The sequence below is a fragment of the Nycticebus coucang genome, chromosome 3, assembly GCF_027406575.1.
Source record: "Nycticebus coucang isolate mNycCou1 chromosome 3, mNycCou1.pri, whole genome shotgun sequence".
NCBI classification, from domain to species: domain Eukaryota; kingdom Metazoa; phylum Chordata; class Mammalia; order Primates; family Lorisidae; genus Nycticebus; species Nycticebus coucang.
Window position 1 is genome coordinate 99,140,106 of NC_069782.1, and position 24,718 is coordinate 99,164,823.

At 46.6% G+C, this 24,718-nt stretch overlaps 1 protein-coding gene across 2 annotated transcripts in view; it reads left to right on the forward strand.

Annotated features, from left to right (window-relative positions):
- Positions 1 to 5,830: 5,830 nt before the first annotated feature.
- Positions 5,831 to 24,718, forward strand: part of SLC25A16 (solute carrier family 25 member 16) — a 69,688-nt gene continuing 50,800 nt past the window's right edge. Inside the window, exons 1-2 of one of the 2 annotated variants that reach the window (XM_053586412.1) lie at positions 6,395 to 6,536; positions 13,103 to 13,133. Coding sequence is in view for 1 of the 2 variants with exons in the window: in XM_053586411.1 (XP_053442386.1) it covers positions 6,401 to 6,530 (130 nt within the window). In the remaining variant the exon portion in view is untranslated. Of the gene's footprint in view, positions 6,537 to 13,102; positions 13,134 to 24,718 lie in introns of both variants that reach the window. The other variant, XM_053586411.1, reaches the window with a different exon arrangement.

The following is a 24,718-nucleotide window of genomic DNA, read 5'->3' on the forward strand; positions in this document are numbered from 1 at the left end:
GCACTCTACCTAGGGTGACAAAGTGAGACTCTGTCTCTGAAAAAAAAGAAAAAGAAAGAAAGAAATAAGAATGACCTTTGCCTAGGTTGAAAGTGACAAGAGGGCCAGGAATGGTGGCTCACACCTGTAATCCTAGCACTCTGGGAGGCAGGTGGATAGCCTGAGCTATGAGTTTGAGACTGCCTGAGTCAGAGCAAGACCTTGTCTCTAAAAAAAGCCCAGTGTTTTGGTGGGTGCCTGTGGTCCTAGCTACTTGGGAGGCTGAGGCAAGCACTTAAGCTCAGGAGTTTGAGGCTGCTGTGAGCTGTGAATGCCAGGGCACTCTACTGAGGGTGATAAAGGGAGACTCTGTCTCAAAAAAAAAAAAATAAAATAAAATAAAAAAGAAAGTGATAAAGGGCCCTTAGATGCATAAACATGCAAATACCTTTTCCCATTCTGGGGGCTTTCTGTTTGCTTAAGTTGTTGTACCCTTAGCAGTGCAGAAGCTTCATAGCTTGATCATGTCCCATTTATTTAATTTTGGTGTTGCTGCAGTTGCTAAGGGAATCTTCTTTACAATATCTTTTCCCAGGCTGATTCTGTCGCGTTTTCCCACATCTTCTAGGATTTTTTTTTTTTTTTTTTGAGCAACCTCAAACTCTTGGGCTCAAGCGATTCTCTTGCCTCTGCCTCCCATGTAGTAGAGGTGCCTGCCACAACCCCCAGCTATTTTTGTTGTTGTTGTTTCTGGTAGAAATTGGCACTGGGAATTTAGACAGTTTTGCAGTTGTCGTTTAGCTGGCCTGGGCTGGGTTCAAACCTGCCAGCCTCAGTGTATGTGCTACGGGCTCTGAGCCTTTTGCCTGTTTTTCTATTTTTAGTAGAAACGGGGTCTGGATATTGCTCAGCCTGGTCTTTAACTCCTGAGTTCAAGTGATCCACCTGCCTCAGGCTCCTTGAGTGCTAGGTTATAGGCATGAGCCACCTCAACCAGCCTGTTCTGGGATTTTTATTGTTTCCTGTTTTAAATTTAAATCTTTTTTTTTTTTTTTTTTAATTTTAAAAATATTTTATTTTAGAATATTACAGGGGTATACACATTTTAGTTACATAATATGCTTTTGTACATTTTAAGTAAAAGTTATAAGGGTGCCCTTCACCCAGAATATGTACATTGCACCAGTTAGGTGTGAATTTACCCTACTCTCCGTCCACCCCGCACCTCTTACTTAATTTCCTTTGAGTTTTACTTCCATATATGTACACAAGTATTGATCAACTAGTTCCAATTTAGTATTGAGTACATGTGATGCTTGTTTTTCCATTCTTGATAAATTTAAATCTTTTATTCAGCGAGAGTTGATTTTTCTCAGTGGTGAGAGGGACGAGTTCAATTTCAGTCATGTGGCTAACCAGTTCTCTCAGCACCCTTTATTAAATAGGGATTTTGTTTGGTTTATCAAAGATCACATGGTGAGACCGGGCCCAGTGGCTCATGCCTGTAATCCTAGTACTCTGAGAGGCTGAGGCAGGTGGATTGCTTGAGCTCAGGAGTTCGAGATCAGCCTAAGCAAGAGTAATACCCCATCTCCAAAAATAACCAGACATTGTGGTAGATACCTGTAGTTCCAGATACTTGGGAGGCTAAGGCAAGAGAATCACTTGAGCCCAAGAATTTGAAGTTGCTGTGAGTTATGATGCTACAGCATACCAAGGGTGACAAAGTCAGACTCTGTCTCAAAAGAAAAAAAAAGATCAGGCGGCGCCTGTGGCTCAGTCGGTAAGGCGCTGGCCCCATATACCAAGGGTGGCGGGTTCATACCCGGCCCCGGCTGAACTGCAACCAAAAAATAACCGGGTGTTGTGGTGGGTGCCTGTAGTCCCAGCTACTCGGGAGGCTGAGGCAAGAGAATCCCTTAATCCCTTAAGGAGTTGGAGGTTGCTGTGAGCTGTGTGATGCCACAGCACTCTACCCAGGGCCATAAAGTGAGACTCTGTCTCTATTAAAAAAAAAAAAAGATCAGATGGTACATCTGATCAAAAGATCAAAACATACATGGCTGAGTTCATCGCTAGGTTCTCTATTCTATTCCATAGATCTATATCTCTATTTTTGTGCCAGTACCATGCTGTTTTGATCACTATAGACTTGTAATATAACCTGAAGTTTGGTAACATGAGGCTTTTGGATTTGTTTTTCTTCCTTAAAATTGCATTGGCTATTCGGGTTTTTTTTTTTTCTGGTTCTATATGAAATAAAGTACTATTTTTTCTTTTCTTTTGCTTCTTCTTTTTTTTTTTTTTGAAACAGAATCTCAAGCTATAGCTCTGGGTAGAGTGCTGTAGCATCACAGCTCACAGTAACCTTAAACTCTTGGGCTTAGGCAATTCTCTTACCTTAGCCTCCAAGTAGCTGGGACTACAGGTGCCCACCACGACATCCTGCTATTTTTTGGTTGCAGTAGAGATTGTTGCTTAACAGGCCTGGGCTAGGTTCGAACCCGCTACCCTGAGTATATGTGGTCGGTGCCCTGCCGACTGAGTACAGGTGCCACCAAAGTATTATGTTTTTCAAGTTCTTCAAAGTATGACATTGATGCTTTGATGAGGATTGCATTAAATCTGTAGATCCATTTGGATAGTATGGACATTGTAACAATGTTGATTTTTCCCAGCCATGAGCCTGGTGTGTTCTTGCATTTATTGTCTTTTTTTTTTTTTTTTTTTTTTTTGTAGAGACAGAGTTTCACTTTATAGCCCTCAGTAGAGTGCCATGGCATCACACAGCTCACAGCAACCTTCAACTCCTGGGCTTAAGTGATTCTCTTGCCTCAGCCTCCCAAGTAGCTGGGACTACCGGCGCCCGCCACAATGCCCGGCTATTTTTTTTTTTTTTTGGTTGCAGTTCAGCCGGGGCTGGGTTTGAACCCGCCACCCTCGGTATATGGGCCGGCTCCTTACCGACTGAGCCATAGGCGCCGCTCGAGACAGAGTCTCACTTTATGGTCCTCGGTAGAGTGCCGTGGCCTCACACAGCTCACAGCAATCTACAACTCCTGGGCTTAAGCGATTCTCTTGCCTCAGCCTCCCGAGTAGCTGGGACTACAGGCGCCTGCCACAATGCCTGGCTATTTTTTGGTTGCAGTTTGGCTGGGGCCGGGTTTGAACCCACCACCCTCGGTATATGGGGCTGGCGCCCTATTCACTGAGCCACAGGCGCCGCCTGTGTTCTTGCATTTATTAACATCTGCTATTTCTTTTCTCAGGGTTTCCTGGTTCTCTTTAGAGATTCTTCACATCCTTTCTTTGCTATATTCCCATGTATTTCATTTATTTATTTATTTATTTATTTGAGACAGAGTGTCACTATGTTGCCCTCGGTAGAGTGCTGTAGTGTCACAGCTCACAGCAACCTCAAACTCTTGGGCGAGTTCTCTTGCCTTAGCCTCCCAAGTAGCTGGGACCACAGACGCCCACCACAATGCCCAGCTACTTTTTGGTTGTAGTTGTCATTGTTGTTTGGCAGGCCCAGGCTGGGTTCAAACCCTCCAGCTCCAGTGTATGTCGCTGGCGCCCTAGCTGCTGAGCTAAGGTGCTGAGCTCTATTTCATTTTATTTGAAGCTCCTGTGAAGGGTATTATGTCTTTGATTTGATTCTCAGCTTGACTGCTATTGGCATAGATGAAGGCTACTGATTTGCGGACATTGATTTTGTATCCTGACGCATTACTGTATTTTTTTTTTTTTTTTTTGAGAGATAGTGTCTCACTTTATGGCCCTCGGTAGAGTGCCATGGCATCACACAGCTCACAGCAACCTCCAACTCCTGGGCTTAAGCGATTTTCTTGCCTCAGCCTCCCAAGTAGCTGGGACTACAGGCGCCCACCACACGCCCAGCTATTTTTTGGTTGCAGTTCAGCGGGGGCCGGGTTTGAACCCACCACCCTCGGTATATGGGGCTGGCGCCTTACCGACTGAGCCACAGGCGCCGCCTACTGTATTTCTTTTTTTTCTTTTCTTTTTTTTTTTTGAGACAAAACCTCAAGCTGTCGCAGTGGGTAGAGTGCTATGGCGTCATAGCTCACAGCACCTTCCAACTCTTGGGTTCAAGTGATTCTCCTGCCTCCGCCTCCCAAGTAGCTGGGACTACAGGCACCCGCCACCATGGCCGGCTACTTTTTGGTTGCAGCCATCATTGTTGTTTGGCGGGCCCAGGCTGGATTTGAACCTGCCAGCTCAGGTGTATGTGGCTGGTGCCTTAGCGGCTTGAGCCACAAGCTCCCAGCCAGCATTACTGTATTTCTTTTTTTTTGTAGAGACAGAGTCTCACTTTATGGCCCTCAGTAGAGTGCCGTGGCCTCACACAGCTCACAGCAACCTCCAACTCCTGGGCTTAGGCGATTCTCCTGCCTCAGCCTCCAGAATAGCTGGGACTACAGGCGCCTGCCACAACACCCGGCTAATTACTGTATTTCTTAATCACATCTAGGGGCCTTGTGGTTGAGTCCCTGGGGTTTTCCAGGTATAATATCATGTCATCCTCAAATGGCAAGATTTTGACCTCTTCTAGTCCTATTTGAACATCCTTAATCTGTTCTCTTGCCTGCTTGCATTGACTAGGACTTTCAGCACTATACTGAATAGCAGTGTCCATAGAGGGCACCCTTGTCTGGTTCCAGCTCTAAGTGAGAATGTTTTCAGTTTTTTTTTTTTTTTTGTAGAGACAGAGTCTCACTCTATGGCCCTCGGTAGAGTGCTATGGCATCACACAGCTCACAGCAACCTCCAACTCCTGGGCTTAAGGGATTCTCTTGCCTCAGCCTCCCGAGTAGCTGGGACTACAGGCGCCCGCCACAACGCCCAGCTATTTTTGGTTTGCAGTTCAGCCGGGGCCGGGTTTGAACCCGCCACCCTGGGTATATGGGGCTGGCGCCTTACCGACTGAGCCACAGGCGCCGCCCGAATGTTTTCAGTTTTACTCTATTGAATAGGATATTGGCTGTGGGTTTATTGTAAATGGCTTATATCAGTTTAAGAAACGTCCTGTTGGTTCAGTGGCCGTAGCTCAGTGGTTAGGGCGTCGGCCACATACCAAGGCAGGCGGTTCCAACCCAGCCAGGGCCTGCTAAACAATGACAACTGCAACAAAAAATAGCCAGGCGTTGTGGGGGGCGCCTGTAGTTCCTGCTACTTCGGAGGCTGAGGCAAGAAAATCCCTCGAGCCCAAGAGTTTGAGGTTGTTGCGAGCTATGACGCCACAGCTCTACTGAGGTTGACAAAATAAGCTCTCAAAAAAAAAAAAAAAAAAAGTCTTGGAGTACTGCTGGGTCCAGGGAGAAGAAACTGAGATGATGTTCCTAGGAGTGTGGGGCAGAGACCTGGGGTTGGTAGGAAGTAGTGCTGACTGGAATTTAAGAACTAAGCTGAACACACAAACAAATTACAAAGGGCCTAATAGGCAGAAGTAGTTTGTAATTTGTAGGGCCCTAAAGGAAGAATAACCTGCTTTAACATTAGTTTTTTGGCAGAAGTGGTAGGGGTGGAGTCGAAGTTTAGCGGGGGGGTTAGAGGGCAATAACAAGGTCTATTGAGAAGCTCTGAGAAGGCAGAGCTGTTTTAGATGGAAATAGAAACAAGTTTCAAAATTCCTGGAAAGAGTGAGGAGCCAGATATTGGTTATGGAAAGGATGCATCTTGGGGGTGGGGTCAGAAGACAGCCCTATGGGCGGTTACAGGTCAATGGTCAAGAAATGGTCAATACGGGTCAGCGGACGTATGAGAGATTTTCAAGGTTTTTTTTTTTTTTTTTTTTTTGTAGAGACAGAGTCTCACTTTATGGCCCTCGGTAGAGTGCCGTGGCTTCACACAGCTCACAGCAACCTCCAACTCCTGGGCTTAAGCGATTCTCTTGCCTCAGCCTCCCGAGCAGCTGGGACTACAGGCGCCCGCCACAACGCCCGGCTATTTTTTGGTTGCAGTTTGGCCAGGGCCGGGTTCAAACCCGCCACCCTTGGCATATGGGGCCGGCGCCTTACCGGCTGAGCCACAGGCGCCGCCCGATTTTCAAGGTTTTAATGGAACCTTTTCGCTGGGAACACTTCCTTTTTTTTGGCTGAACAGAAGAAGCCTGAGCAGAGAAGCCGGCCATTACAGCAGCAGGAATTTGGGTCGAGGCTGTAAGGGGGAGGCTAACAGCCTGGGTGACTCGAACTTCGGCGCCTTGGCCCCGCCCCTGGCCCCTTCGGGCCGTGACAGGCCCCGCCCCTGGCTACGCCATCAGCTAGCGCCGTGGCGCCGGGTGTTACTCGGCCCAGCCGGCGAGGCTGACGGCCTCTCTTTCCTACTGCATTCTCCGGCTATGATCCCTACCGGTGGTTCGTAAGTTTGTCTCTCACTCTCCAAGGCGGCCCTGGTCCTAATGGCAGCGGCGGCAGCGGCGGCGGCTCTGGCAGCGGCAGACCCTTCTTCCACTATGCCGCAGGCGGCAGGGGCCGGAGGGTCCACAACCCGCCGAGACTTCTACTGGCTGCGTTCCTTTCTGGCCGGAGGTAGGTGTCTGCTAAGAGGACCGGGCTGCTTTCGTGGCGGTGGGGACAGGATAGTGGGCAGGTTGTATGCAAGTGGCTGTGATGACACTCTTGGACTCTGGCTGCTTTAATGCACTGCCGGATGTTCTCCCCGACCTGCCATAACCCCCTTCTAATAATTACTTTACTACTGACAGCCACAGTGGGGTCTTTGGCTCTTGGGCAGAGGCTGGGGAGGTGGAAGGGCTGAACCAGCCACCTCTTCTTCAGGGTTGGATAGCAGGGAAACGAAGGTAATCTCTTACAGAACCCGGGGTTTTAGGGAAACATGCGGGGCCCGCCTTTCTTTTATAAACACCATGAGTGATCGAGTGTAGAGTTGGATTTTACTGTTTACTTAAAGGAAAGCAAATATCGGAGGTCTGCTTTTTAAAGATGACTAGAAAATTGTGCAAAGATGTCTATAACCAAAACTGGTTTCAGTGAGTCGGGTAAATAGTCCACAACTACCTGACAAGCCCTATTGGTGTGACTGTGGGGCCAAAAGGTTCACATTGTCTCTTAGGAATTACCTTTGCCTTCCCAGGAAGAGGTGTTTCTTTCTTTCTTCCTTTTTTTAGACAGAGCCTCAAGCTGTGGCCCTGGGTAAAGTGCTGTGGCATCACAGCTCACAGCACATCCAACTCCTGGGCTTAAGCAATTCTTTTGCCTCAGCCTCCCAAGTAGCTGGGACTACCGGTGCCTCCACAACGCCCAGCTATTTGTTGGTTGTAGTTGTCATTGTTGTTTGGCCAGCCCCGACGGGATTTGAACCTGCCAGCTCTGGTGTATGGGGCTGGCGCCTTAGCTGCTTGAGCTAGGCGGGAGCCAGGAAGAGGTGGCTCTACTCTTTTTTTCTCTACTCTTTTTTTTTTTTTTTTTGTAGAGGCAGAGTCCCACTTTATTGCCCTCGGTAGAGTGCTGTTGTGTCACACATCTCACAGCAACCTCCAACTCCTGGGCTTAGGCAATTCTCTTGCCTCAGCCTCCCAAGTAGCTGAGACTACAGGTGCCTGCCACAACTCCTGGCTATTTTTTTTTTTGTTGTTGCAATTGGTCCGGGCCGGGTTTGAACCCCCCACCCTGGGTATGTGGGGCTGGCGCCCTACCCACTGAGCCACAGGTACCACCCTTGATCTCTATACTCTTATTTACTTTCCTAGGTTGTCATCACTTAATCATTTAAGGCTGGGACTTAAACACATTCACATCATGAGGACTTGTAGAAAGACAATATCTGTAGGTTGCTGCGGTATTGAGAATTTAATTATTTAATTTATTTATTATTATTTTTTTGAGACAGAGTTTCACTTTGTCACCTTTGGTAGAGTGCTATGGCATCCACAGCTCACAGCAACCTCCAACTCCTGCCTTAAGAGTCATTCTCTTGCCTCTGCCTCCCCAGTAGCTGGGACTACAGGTGCCCACCACAACAACCAGCTATTTTTTTGTTGCAGTTTGGCGGGGGCTGGGTTTGAACCCCCTCCGTATATGGGGCCAGCGCCTACCCACTGGGCCACTGGCGCCGCTGGAGAATTTAATTATTTTGTTTTTCTGCTGATAGAAAGGGACATTCATTAAACCATACAAGGAATATTTGTCAGCTGTGTGCCTCCAACTTGTTTGGTATACATCAGCGAATAAAACAAAAGATCTCTTTCCTCCTGCAGTTTACATTAGTTAGAGAGTTGTGGGAAGACAATAAATAAAATGAAAAAGTAAGTTACACAGTATATTAGAAAATGATTAAATCAAAGGGAAGATGTTAAAAGAGCTGGACAAAGAAGTGGAGATGTTAAGTGTGCACAATATTAAATAGAGTGGTTGTGGTGAGGCTTATTTGACAGGATGACCTTTGAGTAAAGACTTGGAAAGGTGAAGGATTTTAGCAAGTTAATGTGTAAGGAGGACCATTTCAGGTGGAGGAAAAAGCTTTAAAGGCTGAGAGGGCCTGGTATATTTGAAGAATAGCAGCAAGACCCACATGACTGGAAGGAAATGGTGTTGACAAAGGGAGGAGGTTATTCCAGGTAAGGGAATAGAAAATGAACCAACTTAGCTGGGTGTTGTGGCGGGCACCTGTAGTCCCAGCTACTCGGGAGGTTGAGGCAAGAGAATCGCCTAAGCCCAAGAGCTGGAGGTTGCTGTGATCTGTGACGCCATGGATCAGACTCCTGATTTTCTGACAAATTAAAGAGGCGAGGAAGAAAAATCAAGGGAAACTTATTTTGGCCTAAGCAATGGAAAGGGTAAGCTGTCATTGGCTGAAGTGGGGAAGGCTGTGGTTGGAACATTTTTCATTGTGGTTGTGGGGAGATGTCAAGAATTTAGTTTTGGGGTGGCTCCTGTAGCTCATTGAGTAGGGTGCTGGCCCCATATACCGAGGATGGTGGGTTCAAACCCGGTCCCAGCCAAATTGCAGCAACAACAAAAAAAATAACTGTGTATTATGGTGGGCACCTGTGGTCCCAGCTACTTGGGCAGCTGAGGCAAGAGAATTGCCTAAGCCCAAGAGCTGGAGGTTGCTGTGAGGTGTGACACCAGGTACTCTACCGAGGGCGACAAAGTACGACTCTGTCTCTAAAAAGAAAAAAAAAAAAAGGAATTCAGTTTTGGAGGTGTTGCATTTTGTGATGTTGATTAAACAGTGAGCATCTTGATGACTTGTATGTGAGGATAGTAACTGGGACTCTGATATACAGCTGCTGGTAGTGTAAACTGGTAAAACTGCTTAGGAGAACTCATTGGGCAGTTATTTATTTATACAGCTAAACATCTGCATACTGTGTGATCTGGGATTTCCACTACTAGATATATGCCAGTGTATGTATTTTTGTTCATTTCTGCTGTACGTTGAATAGCCAAAAACCAAATGAATCCCAAATGTTTGTCACTGCTAGAATATACAGCTAATATACTGTATGGTATAATCATAAATGAAGTACTGTGCTACACTGAAACTGAATATCTCCCAGCCCCACATAAGCATAATATTGAAAGAAGCAGCTAGACACAAAACAATGCATGCTGTGTGATTGCATTTGTATAAAGTTCAGAAACAGTCAAAACTGAACATAGTTGTTAGAAGTAAAAAAGAATAGTTGTTTTTACCTGAGAAGGAGGGACAGATAGTGACTTTTGGAAGTAGAGGAGAAGAATTTCCAGGAATTTATTGTTGTTTGAGACAGTCTCACTATGTCTCCCTCAGTAGAATGCCATGGCATTACAGCTCACAGCAACCTCAAACTCTTGGGCTTAAGTGATTCTCTTGCCTCAGCCTCCCAAGTAGCTGGGACTACAGGCACCCACCACAACATCTGGCTATTTTTTTGTTGTAGTTTCATTGTTTGGCAGGCCCTGGCCGGGTTCGAACCCACCAGCCCCAGTGTATATGGCTGGCGCTGTAGCCACAGAGCTACAGGCACCGAGCCTATTGTTTCATTTCTTGATCTGGGTGGTCCTTACATAGATATATCCACTCTATGGGCGGCGCCTGTGGCTCAGTGAGTAGGGCGCCGGCCCCATATGCCAAGGGTGGCGGGTTCAAACCCAGCCCCGGCCAAACTGCAACAAAAAAATAGCCGGGTGCTGTGGCGGGCACCTGTAGTCCCAGCTACTCGGGAGGCTGAGGCAGGAGAATCGCCTTAAGCCCAGGAGTTGGAGGTTGCTGTGAGCTGTGTGATGCCACAGCACTCTACCAAGGGCCATAAAGTGAGGCTCTGTCTCTACAAAAAAAAAAAAAAAAAGATATATCCACTCTATAATAATTCATTAAGTGGCATAGTTAAGATTTGTATATATGCCCTTTTCTTTTTGTATTTTATATCTTGCCACACAAAACCTATTGAACTGGCGGGCGGCACCTGTGGCTCAGTCAGTAAGGCGCCGGCCCCATATACCGAGGGTGGCAGGTTCAAACCCGGCCCTGGCCGAACTGCAACCAAAAAATAGCCGGGCGTTGTGGCGGGCACCTGTAGTCCCAGCTACTCGGGAGGCTGAGGCAAGAGAATTGCTTAAGCCCAGGAGTTGGAGGTTGCTATGAGCTATATGATGCCATGGCACTCTACCAAGGGCCATAAAGTGAAACTCTGTCTCTACAAAAAAAAAAAAAAAAAAAAAAACAAAACCTATTGAACTGGCAAGAGGAATTTGGGATAGCAAGTATATACAGAGGAATCTTGATTAAGATGTATCTTTTTTAGAAACTTAAATAGTTTTTTTTTTTGGTCTTTTAAAGTCAGATTGATTGAAGTATGTTTTTTTTTTGTTTTTGTATTGCCTTGACTAGAGTGTAGTGGTGTCATCGTAGTTCACTAGTTACCTCAAACTCCCATGCTTTAGTTATTCTCATGCTTTGCCTCCTATGGGACTACAGGCAAGCCTCAGTTAAATTTTCTAGTTTTTGTAGAGACAGGGTCTTAACTTTTGTTCAGGCTGGTCTTGAACTGTATTCAAGCAATCCTCCCATCTCGCCTCCCAGAGTGCTGGAATTATAGGAAGGAGTCACAGTGCCCAGCTTGAAATATGATGTATATAATACAGTAATATTTATCTTTTTCAGATATAGAGTTAAATGCATTTTGATAAACATGTTGTGTAATGACCATCACAGTCAAGATACAGAGTAGATCTATCACCCCCAAATATTTACACTTCTCACTGTAGTCATTTTCCCTCCTCTCATCCTCAGCTCCTGAAAACCACATTCGTTTGTTTTTTTTTAGAGACTCTCTCACTTTGTTGCCCTTTTTAAAATGCCTGGCGTCACAGCTCATAGCAACCTCTAGCTCTTGGGCTTAGGCTATTCTCTTGCCTCAGCCTCCCGAGTAGCTGGGGCTACAGGTGCCCGCCACAATGCTCGGCTATTTTTTTGTTGCAGTTTGGCCGGGGACGGGTTCAAACCTGACACCCTCGGTATATGGGGCCAGTGCCCTACTCACTGAGCCACAGGTGCCACCCTGAAAACCACATTCTTTTCTGTCTCTATAGTCTCTCTTTCTCCAGAATGTTATATAAATACATTCACATAGTATGTAGACTTTTCTTTCTTTTTGAGACAGACTCACTATATTGCCCTGGGTAGAGTGCTGTAGTGTCACAGCTCACAGCAACCTCAAACTCTTGGGTTTAAGGGGTTCTGTTGCCTCAGCTTCTCAAGTAGCTGGGCCTACAGGTGTTCTCCACAAAGCCTGGGTATTTTTTAAAAATTGGGTCTCCCTCTTGCTCAGGCTTATCTTGAAACCATGAGCTCAGGCAATCCACCTGCCTCTGTGTCCCAGAGTACTAGGATTACATGTGGGAGCTACTGCGCCCAGCCAGTATGTAGAGTTTTTTTTTTTTTTTTTTTTATTGAGACAGAGTCCCATTTTGTTATCCTCAGTAGAGTGCCATGGCTCACAGCTCAAACTCTTGGGCTCAAGCAATTCTCCTGCCTCAGCTTCCTCAGTAGCTGCGACTACAGGCACCCACCACAATGTTCAGCTATTTTTTTCCTTTGTATAGCAGCCCTGGGCCAGGTTTGAACCCACCAGCCCTGGAGCATGTGGCCGGTGCCCTAACCACTGAGCTATGGGCACCCCAGTATGTAGACTTTTGTTTGAGTCTGGCTTCCTTCACTTAGCGGAATGCATTTAAGATTCATCCATGTTGGGCGGCGCCTGTGGCTCAGTCGGTAAGGCGCCAGCCCCAAAGACCGAGGGTGGCGGGTTCAAACCCGGCCCCGGCTGAACTGCAACCAAGAAATAGCCAGGCGTTGTGGCGGGTGCCTGTAGTCCCAGCTACTTGGGAAGCTGAGGCAAGAGAATCGCTTAGGCCCAGGAGTTGGAGGTTGCTGTGAGCTGTGTGACGCCATGGCACTCTACCGAGGGCCATAAAGTGAGACTCTGTCTCTACAAAAAAAAAAAAAAGAAAGATAAAAGATTCATCCATGTTGTATATATCAGTAACGTGTTCCTTTTTTATTTTTGAGATAGAATCTTGCTCTATTGACCCAAGTAGAGTGCAGTGGCGACATCATACCTTACTAAATCTTGGGTTTTTTTTTTTTTTTTTTTTTTTTTTGTAGAGACAGAGTCTCACTTTATGGCCCTCGGTAGAGTGCCGTGGCGTCACACAGCTCACAGCAACCTCCAACTCCTGGGCTTAAGCGATCCTCTTGCCTCAGCCTCCCAAGTAGCTGGGACTACAGGCGCCCGCCAGAACGCCCGGCTAAAAATCTTGGGTTTAATCAATTCTCCCGTCTCAGCTGCCCAAGTAGCAGGGACTACAAGCACATGTCACCTTGACTGGCTAATTTTTTCTGTTTTTAATAGAGACAGGTTTCCCTCTTGCTCAGGATAGTATTGAACTTCTGTGCTCAAGCAGTCCTCCCACCTTGGCCACCAGTGCTGCAATTACAGGTGTGAGTCATTGCATCCAGCTAGTGTTCCTTTTTTTTTTTTTTTTTTAAATGGTGTTCCTTTTTATTAATGAAATAGTAGTCCATTGTTTGTATGTACCACAGTTTTCACCTGTTGATGAAAAATTTGTTTCTGGTTTTTGGCTTTTGGATAAAGAAACTATGAAAACTTGCACACAAATCTTTTTGTGAGTATGTAAATGTTTTATTTTTTCTTGGCTGTATATCTAGAATGGGACTGCTGGGTCTTAGAGGGTCATACCTAAAGTTCATGTGAAACTGCCAAAATATTTTCCAATGTCTGTTTATAATTTATATCCCTACTGCCTTGTCAGCACTTTGCATTGTCAGGATTTGTGTGTGTGTATATGTGTTTTCCATTTTAACAAATGTTTAGTGGTATCTAACAGTGGTTTTAATTTGCATTTTCCTGAAGACTGATGATCCTAAATTATCTCTTTTTTTTTTTTGAGACAGAGTCTTACTTTATCACCCTTGGTAGAGTGCTGTGGCGTCATAGTTCACAGCAACCTCCAACTCCTGGGCTTAAGCGATTCTCTTGCCTTAGCCTCCCAAATAGCTGGAACTACAGGTGCCCCCCACAATGCCTCACTATTTTTTGGTTGTAGTTATTATTGTTGTTTGGCAGGCCTGCGTTGGATTCGAATCCTCCAGCTCTGGTGTATGTGGCTGGCGCCCTAGCTACTGAGGTACAGGTGCCGAGCCTGCCTCGGCTGACTTTGAACTTTTGGTTTAAAGAGATCCTTCAGGGGTGGCACCTGTGGCTCAGTCGGTAAGGCGCCAGCCCCATATACCGAGGGTGGCGGGTTCAAACCCGGCCTCGGCTGAACTGCAACCAAAAAATAGCCGGGCGTTGTGGCAGGCGCCTGTAGTCCCAGCTACTCAGGAGGCTGAGGCAAGAGAATCGCTTAAGCCCAGGAGTTGGAGGTTGCTGTGAGCTGTGTGAGGCCACGGCACTATACCGAGGGCAATAAAGTGAGACTCTGTCTCTACAAAAAAAAAAAAAAAAAAAAGAGATCCTTCAACCTCAGGCTTCCTGGCTTATGCTCAACCCTTGGCTTATGCTGAACATAAGGCAGTGGCACCTGATTTATGCTGGACATCTTTTCATGTGTTTATTAGTCATGTATATCTCTTCTTTTGGTTAAGTGCTGGTTCATATTTTTGGGACACGTGTGTAACTTTGAGAATTGTATGGGAGTTGCAGATCAAGTGATAGGAAAAAATACATTGGGGAAGTTACTTAACTTCTGTGTCTCAATTTCCTCATCCTTAAAGTAATAAAACGTACCCACCTTGGCTCGGCACTTATAGCACATTGGTTACTGCGGCTGACGGGTTCGAACGCAGTCTGGGCCAGCTAAACGACAATGACAACTGCAACAAAAAAATAGCTGGGCGTTATGGCAGGCGCCTGGAGTCCCAGCTACTTGGGAGACTGAGGCAAGAGAATTGCTTGAGCCCAAGAGTTGGAGGTTGCTGTGAGGTATGATGCCACGGCACTCTACTGAGGGTGACATGGAGAGACTGTCTCCAAAAAAATGTACCCACCTTACAGGGTGGTTGTGATAATTTAATCAAATTGTAAAAAGCTTTGTAATTGTGCTTGCAGTTAAATCTTTTAGCATAGGACCGGGTACAAAGTGAACTCTCAATAATTGTTAAATATTATTAGCAGTGGCCTGGTACAAATCTCTTAACTTTAGTTGCTCAATCTTAGAAGGAAGATAAAAAGCTACTTGACCTATGGCTGCATATGATGGCTCACAGCTGTATTTTAACATTAGGAGGTTGGGCAGCGCCTGTGGCTCAAGGAGTAGGGCGCTGGTCCCATATGCTGGAGGTGGCGGGTTCAAACCTAGCCCCGGCCAAAAACCAAAAAAAAAAAAAGAATCATATGAAACATTGGGAGGTTAAGGTGGGAGGATAGCTGGGTGTCGGGCTTTTGAGATTAGCTGAGCAATTTAATGAGAGCCTATTGCTTTTTTTCGGCTGGGGCGGGGTTTGAACCTATCACCTCCGGTATATGGGGCTGGTGCCCTACTCTTTGAGCCACAGGTGCCACCTGAGAGCCCATTTCTTTCTTTCTTTTTTTTTTTTTTTTTTGGTTTTTGGCCGGGGCTAGGTTTGAACCCGCCACCTCCGGCATATGGGACCCGTGCCCTACTCCTTGAGCCATAGGCACCGCCCGCGAGAGCCCATTTCTAAAGGATAAAGAAAAATTAGCTGGGCTTAGTGGTGCATGTCTTTACTCCCACCTACTCAGGAGGCTTAGGCAGGAGAATTCCTTGAATCATAGCCCAAGCAGTACAGTGGGAATAGAAAAAAAGGCTACTTTGGCAGAGTCCAGTGGCTTATGCCCATCATTCTAGCACTTGAGAGACTGAGGTGGGAAGAATCCTTGAGTTTAGGAGTTCAAGACCAACCTGAACCAGAGTGAGACCCTGTCTTTTTTTTTTTTTTTTTGAAACAGAGTCTCACTGTGTAGCCCTTGGTAGAGTGCTGTGGCATCATAGCTCACAGCAACCTCAAAAATATATATATATATTTTTTGAGACAGCCTCAAGCTGTTGCCTTGGGTAGAGTGCCGTGGCATCATGGCTAATAGCAACCTCCAACTCTTGGGCTCAAGCAATTCTCCTGCCTCCGCCTCCCAAGTGGGAGGTGCCTGCCACAATGCCCGGCTATCTTTTGGTTGCAGCTGTCGTTGTTTGGCGGGCCCGGGCTGCATTCGAACCCGCTAGCTCTGGTGTATGTGGCTGACGTCTTAGTCGCTTGAGCCAAAGGCGCCAAGCCAGCAACCTCAAACTCTTGCAAACTTTTGGGCTTAAGTGATTCTCTTGGCTCAGCCTCCCAAGTAGCTTGAACTATAGGCACCCACCCCAACGCCCAGCTTTTTTTTTTTTTTTTTTTCTTGTAGAGACAGAGTCTCACTTTATGGCCCTCGGTAGAGTGCCATGGCCTCACACAGCTCACAGCAACCTCCAACTCCTGGGCTTAAGCGATTCTCTTGCCTCAGCCTCCCTAGTAGCTGGAACTACAGGCGCCCGCCACAACGCCCAGCTATTTTTTGGTTGCAGTTCAGCCGGGGCGGGGCTTGAACCTGCCACCCTCGATATATGGGGCCAGCACCCTACTGACTGAGCCACAGGCGCCGCCCAACGCCCAGCTATTTTTCTGTTACAATTGTCATTGTTGCTTAGCTGGCCAGGGCTGGGTTTGAACCCACCAGCCATGGTGTATGTGGCCCGCACCTTAGCTGCTGAGCTACAGGTGCTGAGCCTTTTTTTTTTTTTTTTCTTTTTCTTTTTTGAGACAAAGTCCATGCTGTCACCCTGGGTAGAATGCCCTGATTGTCTTAGCTCACAGCAACCTCCAACTCTTGGGCTCAACGATCCGCTTGCCTTAGTTTTTCTATTTTTAGTAGTGATGGGGTCTTGCTTTTGCTCAGACTGGTCTCAAACTCGTAAGCTCAAGCAATCCACCCTCCTCAACCTCCCAGAGTGCTAGTATTACAGGTGTGAGCCACCGGAGGAGTCTGTGTTGGAATCTTGATAATGCTGCTCAAGCTGGTCTCAAACACCTGGCCTTAGGCAATCCTCCCACCTCTGCCTTTAAAATGATGGGACTGTTACCTGATCACTTGATAAATTTTATTTTATTTTGTGTATTTAGCCAATGAATTTATTTTTTAAATGATTATGGGTATATAATAGTTGTGTGTTTTTATATAGTACATTTGATGTTTTGATGTAGTCCTATAATGTGGCTGGGACTACAGACACCCGCCACAATGCCTGGCTATTTTTCTGTTGCATTTGTCATTGTTGTTTAGCTGGCCTGGGCCAGGTTTGAACCTGCCAGCCTCGGTGTATGTGGCTGGCACCCTAACCACTGTGCTACAAGTGCCGAGCCTTTTTTTTCTTTTTTGAGACCTTGGTAGGGTGCCATGGCGTCACAGCTCACAGCAATCTCCAACTCTTGGGCTCAAGCAATTCTTTTGCCTCAGCCTCCCTAATAGCTAGCACTAGACGTGCCTCCCACAATGCCCGGTTATTTTTAGAGATGAGGTCTCACTTTTGCTCAGGCTAGTCTTGAATCTGTGAGCTCAGGCAATCTACCTGCTTTAGCTCCTGAGGTGCTAGGATTATAGGCGTGAGCCATCTCACCTGGCCTGAGAACCTGTCTTTACTAAAAATAGAAAAATTAGCCAATGTGTTGTGGCAGGCACCTGTCATCTCAGCTACTTGGGAGGCTGAGGCAGGAGGATTGCTTGAATCCAGTAATTTGAGGTTGCTGTGAGCTAGGCTGAAACCATGGCATTCTAGCCTGGGCAACCAAGTGAGACTCTGTCTCAAACCAACCAAAAACAACCCTACTTAACCTAACTTAGGGGACTGTTGAGATAATTAATTGAGTTCTGTAGTATTCAATTGAGATAATGTTCTAACATCCATAGTAGATACCTAAAACTGCAGATAGTACCAAACCTTGTATGTACTCTGTTTTGTCCTATACATCCATACCTGTGATAAAGTTTAAGTTATAAATTAGAAAGAATAAGAGATTAACAAAGGTTGGGTGTAGTGGCTCATGCCTGTAATCCTAGCGCTCTGAGAGGCGAGGTGGGTGGATTGCTTGAGTTCATGAGTTTGAGCAAGAATGAGACCCTGTCTCTGAGCAACCTGAGCAAGAATGAGACCCTGTCTCTAAAAATAGCCAGCTGTTGTGGTGGACACCTGTAATTGCAGCTATTTGGGAGGCTAAGGCAAGAGAATCACTTGTGCCCAAGAGTTTGAGTTTGTTGTGAGCTATGACACTACTGCACTCTACTGAGGGCAACAAATTGAGTCTCTGTCTCAAAAAAAAAAAAAGGCTCAGCGCCTGTGGCTCAAGCGGCTACGGCGCCAGCTGCATACACCTGAGCTAGCGGGTTCGAATTTAGCCTGGGCCTGCCAAACAACAATGACGGCTGCAACCAAAAAATAGCCGGACGTTGTGGCGGGCGCCTGAAATCCCAGCTACTGGGGAGGCAGAGGCAGGAGAATTGCTTGAGCCCAGGAGTTGGAGGTTGCTATGAGCTGTGATGCACTCTACCCAGGGCGACAGCTTGAGGCTTTGTCTCAAAAAAAAAAAAAAAAATTAACAATAGTAACTAAAAATAATATAGCAAATTTAGAAATTTAGAAACTAAAAATAATATAGAAAAATTATGGTAGTATACTATAATAAAAGTTATGTTAATGTGGTCTCTCAAAGTATCAATTTTTCTGTTTTTCAAAGACAGTGTTTAAATTTGTTCCCCAGGTTAAAATACCTTATTGTGCTATACTGACCCTTCGTCTTGTGATGATGATAGGAGATGATAAAATGCTTATGTGATGAGGTAAAATGAAGTGCATGGTATAGGTACGTGAGGTAGCATTTAAAACTTATCAATTGGGGGCTCAGCGCCTGTGGTTCAAGCGGCTAAGGTGCCAGCCATATATACCTGAGCTGGCGGGTTCGAATCCAGCCCAGGCCCACCAAACAACAATGATGCCTGCAACCAAAAAATAGCCAGGCGTTGTGGTGGGCACCTGTAGTCCCAGCTACTTGGGAGGCAGAGGCAGGAGAATCACTTGAGCCCAGGAGGTGGAGGTTGCTGTGAGCTGTGATGTCACGGCACTCTACCCAGGGTGACAGCTTGAGGCTCTGTCTCAAAAAAAAAAAAAACAAAAAAAAAAACTTATAAATTGGGGCTCGGCACCTGTAGCTCAGTGTCTAGGGCACCAACCACATACACTGGGGCTGCGGGTTCGAACTCAGCCTAGACCTGCTAAACATCAATGACAGCTACACCCAAAAAACAGCTGGGCATTGTGGCGGGTACCTGTAGTCCCAGATACTTAGGAGGCTGAGGCAAGAGAATTGCTTAAGCCCAAGAGTTTGAGGTTGCTGTGAGCTGTGACGCCACAGCACTCTATTGAGGGTGACACAGTGAGACTCTGTCTCAAAAACAAAACAAAACAAAAAACTTACGAATTGGGGCCAGGCGCAGTGGCTCACCCCTGTAATCCCAGCAATCTGAGAGGCTGAGGGGGGTTAGATTGTCTGAGCTTATGAGTTTGAGACCAGCCTTGCCAGAGTGAGACCTCATCTCTAAAAATAGCCTGTGGCTCAAAGGGGTAGGGCGCCAGCCCCATATGCTGGAGGTTGTGAGTTCAAACCCAGCCCCAGCCGAAAACTGCAAAGAAAAAAAAATAGCTAGGTGTTGTGGCGGGTCCCTGAAGTCCTACCTACTTGGGAGGCTGAGGGAAGAGGATCGCTTGACCCAAGAATCTGAGGTCGCTATGAGGTATGACACCATGGCACTCTAACAAGCCGTGACAAGGTGAGACTTCTCTTTTTTTTTTTTTTTTTTGGCCGGGGCTGGGTTTGAACCTGCCACCTCCGGCGTATGGGACCGGTGCCCTACTCCTTGAGCCACAGGCGCCGCCCTAGGGTGAGTCTTCTCAAAGAAATTAAAAAAAAAGAAAAAAAACTTATGAATTGTTTATTTAAGAATTTTCTGGGGCGGTGCCTGTGGCTCAGCGGGTAGGGCGCTGGTCCCATATGCTGGAGGTGGCGGGTTCAAACCCAGCCCCAGCCAAAAAAAAAACACACAAAAAAAAAAAAAAAAAATTTTCTGGTGGCGTCTGTGGCTCACAGGAGTAGGGCGCTGGCCCCATATACTAGAGGTGGCGGGTTCAAACCTGGCCCCAGCCAAAATCTGCAAAAAAATAAAAATAAAAAATGAAAAATAAGGCAGTGCCTGTGGGTCAGTGAGTAGGGTGCCGGTCCCATATATCCAGAGTGGTGGGTTTGAACCCAGGCCTGGTCAAACTGCAACAACAAAAAAATAGCCAGGCGTTGTGGTGGGGGCCTGTGGTCTCAGCTACTCAGGAGGTTAAGCCCAGGAGTTGGAGGTTGCTGTGAGCTGTGTGACATCACAGCACTCTACCAAGAACGATAAAGTGAGACTCTGTTTCTACAAAAAAAAAAAAAAAAAAAAAAAAAGAATTTTCTATTTAATATTTCAGACATGGTTTTTTGGGCCGGGTTTGAACCCGCCACCTCTGGCATATGGGACCGGCGCCCTACTCCTTGAGCCACAGGCGCCGCCCATTTTAGACTTGGTTGATCAGAGTGACTAAAACTGTCCAATGTGAAGTCACAGATTGGGGGGGAGCTGCACAGAGTGAGAGCAAGTTGAGATACTATTAAAGGAAATTACTTATTGAATACATTCTCAACTTCATTATAAGGTTAATTCATACATGACTGAGAAGATAATATAAAATAATACAAAACTAAATTTAACCCATTGCAAAGTTTCTTTTTTTTTTTGGTTTTTGGCCGGGGCTGGGTTTGAACCCGCCACCTCCGGCATATGGGACCGGAGCCCTACCCCTTGAGCCACAGGCGCCGCCCAATTGCAAAGTATTTTAGTTTATCCTCAACTTTAGATAGTGATGGACCTTATTTCCATTAGTTCAGATAAGAGAAGTTTGACATAGAAAGATATATGGAGTACAGATATATATTTTAGTTTTGGATATCTCAGAATATGGATTTCCTTTTTTTTTTTTTTTTTGCAGTTTTTGGCCGGGGCTGGGTTTGAACCCACCACCTCTGGCATATGGGGCTGGCGCCCTACCCCTTTGAGCCACAGGCGCCACCCCTTTTTTTTTTTTTTGAGACAGAGTCTCACTTTGCCCTCGGTAGAATGTCATGACGTCATAGCTGATAGCAACATCAAACAATTGGGCTTAAGTGATCCTCTTGCCTTAGCTTGCTGAGTAGCTGAGACTATAGGCACCTGTCAATGCCTGGCTAATTTTTTTTTAGAGATGGGGTCTTGCTCTTGCTCAAGCTGTTCTCGAACAGCTCAGACAGTCCACTTGTTTTAGCCTCCCTGAGTGCTAGGATTACAGCCTTGAGCCACCCTGCCCACCCAGAATAGGGTTTTTTTTTTTTTTTTTTTTTTTTTTTTGTAGAGACAGAGTCTCACTTTATGGCCCTCGGTAGAGTGCCGTGGCATCACACAGCTCACAGCAACCTCCAACTCCTGGGCTTAAGCGATTCTCTTGCCTCAGCCTCCCGAGTAGCTGGGACTACAGGCGCTCGCCACAACACCCGGCTATTTTTTGGTTGCAGTTTGGCCGGGGCCGGGTTTGAACCCGCCACCCTCGGTATATGGGGCCGGCGCCTTACCGACTGAGCCACAGGCGCCGCCCAGGGTTTTTTTTTTTTTTTTTTTTTGTAGAGACAGAGTCTCACTTTATGGCCCTCGGTAGAGTGCCGTGGCCTCACACAGCTCACAGCAACCTCCAACTCCTGGGCTTAAGCGATTCTCTTGCCTCAGCCTCCCGAGTAGCTGGGACTATAGGCGCCCGCCACAACGCCCGGCTATTTTTATTTTTTGTTGCAGTTTGGCCGGGGCTGGGTCTGAACCCGCCACCCTCGGCATACTTTGTTTTTTTTTTTTTGAGACAGAGCCTCAAGCTGTCACCCTGGGTAGAGTGCTGTAACATCACAGCTCACAGCAACCTCCAACTCCTGGGCTCAAGCGATTCTCCTGCTTCCGCCTCCAAGTAGCTGGGACCACAGGCGCCTGCCACATGCCCGGCTATTTTTTGGCTGCAGCTGTCATTGTTGTTTGGCAGGCCCGAGCTGGATTCAAATCCGCCAGCTCAGGTGTATGTGGCTGGCGCCCTAGCTGGTTGAGCCACAGGCCCTGAGCCTAAGTCTTTATTTTTCTTTCTTTTTTTTTTTTTTTGTAGAGACAGAGTCTTACTTTATGGCCCTCGATAGAGTGCCGTGGCCTCACACAGCTCACAGCAACCTCCAACTCCTGGGCTTAAGCGATTCTCTTGCCTCAGCCTCCCGAGTAGCTGGGACTATAGGCGCCTGCCACAACGCCCGGCTATTTTTTGGTTGCAGTTTGGCCTGGGCCAGGTTTGAACCCACCACCCTCGGTATAGGGGGTCGGCGCCTTACCGACTGAGCCACAGGCGCCGCCCCTAAGTCTTTATTTTTTCATAGAGACGGGGTCTTGCTGTGGTGTCCAGACTGGTCTTGTATTCTTGACAGAATTCTCAAGTGACCCTTTTGCATCAGCCTCCCAAAATGCTGGAATTCCAAGGCATGAGTCACTAAGCCTAGCCTGGGTGATTTTGTCCTATGTCTTTAAAAGTGTATAAAGTAGGTCTGTTGTGATGGCTCATGCGTGTAATCCTAGCACTCTGGGAGGCCAAGCCAGGAGTATTGCTTAAGGCCAGGATTTTAAGACTAGCATGGGGGAGGGTGCAGTGGTTCATGCCTGTAATCCTAGCAATTTGGCAGTCCTAGGAGGGTGGATGTCTTTTCTTTTTTTTTTGTGAGACAGAGTCTCATTAAGTCGCCCTCAGTAGCGTGTTGTGGTGTGACAGCTCACAGCAACCTCGAACTCTCGGGCTTAAGCAATTCTCTTACCTCAGCCTCCCAAGTAGCTGATGACTACAGGCGCCTGCCACAACGCCCAGCTATTTGTTTGTTGCAGTTGTCGTTTTTTACATTTTCTTTTTTTTTTTTTGTAGAGACAGAGTCTCACTTTACCACCTTTGGTAGAGTGCCGTGGCGTCACATGGCTCACAGCAACCTTCAGCTCTTGGGCTTACATGATTCTCTTGCCTCAGCCTCCCGAGTAGCTGGGACTACAGGCGCCCGCCACAGTGCCTGGCTATTTTTTTTGTTGTTGTTTCAGTTTGGCCGGGGCTGGGTTTGAACCCACCACCCTTGGTATATGGGGCCGGCGCCCTACTCACTGAACCATAGGCGCGGCCTGCAGTTGTCGTTTTTTATGAGGCCTGGGCCAGGTTCAAGCCTGCTAGCCCTGGTGTATGTGGCTGGTGCCCTAACCACTGAACTACAGGCACCAAGTCTGAATGTTTTGAACTTAGGAGTTTAAGACCAGCCTGAGCAATAGCGAGACTCCTTCTCTACTAAAAATAGAAAAACACAACCGCTGGTCAAGGTGGCTTATGCCTGTAATCCTAGCACTCTGGGAGGGGGAGGTGTGTGGATAGCCTGAGCTCATGAGTTTTAGACCAGCCGGAGCTAGAGTGAGACTCATCTCTAAAAATAGCCAGGTGTGGGCCTGGCGAGGTGGTTCACACTTGTAATCTCAGCACTTGGGAGGCCTAGGTGAGTGGATTGCCTGAGTTTTAGGTTTGAGGCCAGCCTGAGCCAGAGCAAGACCCTGTCTCTAAAAAATAGCTGTTCATTGTGAGGCACCTGTAGTCCCAGCTGCTTGGCAGACTGAAGCAAGGAGATCACTTGAAGCCAAGAGTTTGAGGTTCTGTGAGCTAAGAAGCCAAGGCACTCTACCAAGGGTGACCAAGTGAGACTCTGTCTCAAAGAAAAAAAAAAGTAGCTGAGCATTGTGGCAGGTGCCCATAGTCCCAGCTACTTGGGATGCTGAGGCAAGAGAATCTCTTGTGCCTAAGAATTTAGGTTGCTGTGAGCTATGATGCTAGGGCACTCTACCAAGGGCAACAAAGTGAGACTCTGTCTCAAAATAATAATAATAATAATAATACAAAAAAAAAAGAAATTTGGGATGGTGCCTGTGGTTCAGTGGGCAGGGCACCAGCCCCATATACTGAGAGTGGCGGGTTCAAACCTGGCCCTAGCCAAACTGCAACAACAACAAAAAATAGCCGGGTCTTGTAGCAGGCACCTGTAGTCCCAGGTACTCGGGAGGCTGAGGCAAGGGAATCGCCTAAGCCCAGGTTGCTGTGAGCTGTGTGATGCCATGGCACTCTGCCGTGGGCAATAAAGTGAAACTCTGTCTCTACCAAAAAAAAAAAAAAGAAAGAAATTCGGCTGGCCTGAGTGCAGTGGTATTTACAACTAATTGATCCCAACCAGTTATAGATTCCTTTGTTCCTTCTCCATTCCCACTTCTTCACTTGAGTAGCCTAAGAAAAAAATAAAATAAAAAAGAAAAATATAATTCGCTTCTATATGCTTACTACATGGAAGGTATTGTAGAAAAGTTTTTGTTACTGTTTTAGAAGCATGCCAAGCTAGTAGAGTTGGTTTGGATTCTGACCTATGTTTTTTTTTTTTTGTAGATTGAGTCTAACTGCCTCGGTAGAGTGTTGTGGCGTCATAGCTCACAGCAACCTCAAACTCTTGGGCTCAAGCGATTCTCTTGTCTCAGCCTCCCAAGTAGCTGGGACTACAGGCACCCACCACAACGTCCAGCTATTTTTTAGAGATGGGGGTCTCACTCTTGCTCAGGCTGGTCTTGAACTCTGAGCTCAAGCAATCCACCTGCCTCGGCCTCCCAAATGTTAGGATTGCAGGCGTGAGCCATCAGGCCTGGCCCTTTGACCTATATTAATGTCCATGTATTATTATTCTTTCATCTGCACATCTGCCCAGGGCAGGGTAGGGACCAAACAAGTTTTTGAGTAAATGAATAAGCAATTTCATGGGTAAAACTTGTTTGTTTCAATGAAAAAGTCATCTGGAAGAAGAGATGGTTATTTTAAGCATAGTCTTACATTTGGGTAATACCTTCAAGTGCATGTCTCTGTAAGCACATTTAGCAAGATTCCTAGTGTTCATCTGGTATTAGGAGTGAATTTGCACTTCTAAAACTTATGAAGGCTGACATGTCAATTATTAAGTTACAGGGAGTGGGGACCAATCAGGTGTGGAGCATTTCTACTCATGGAGACCA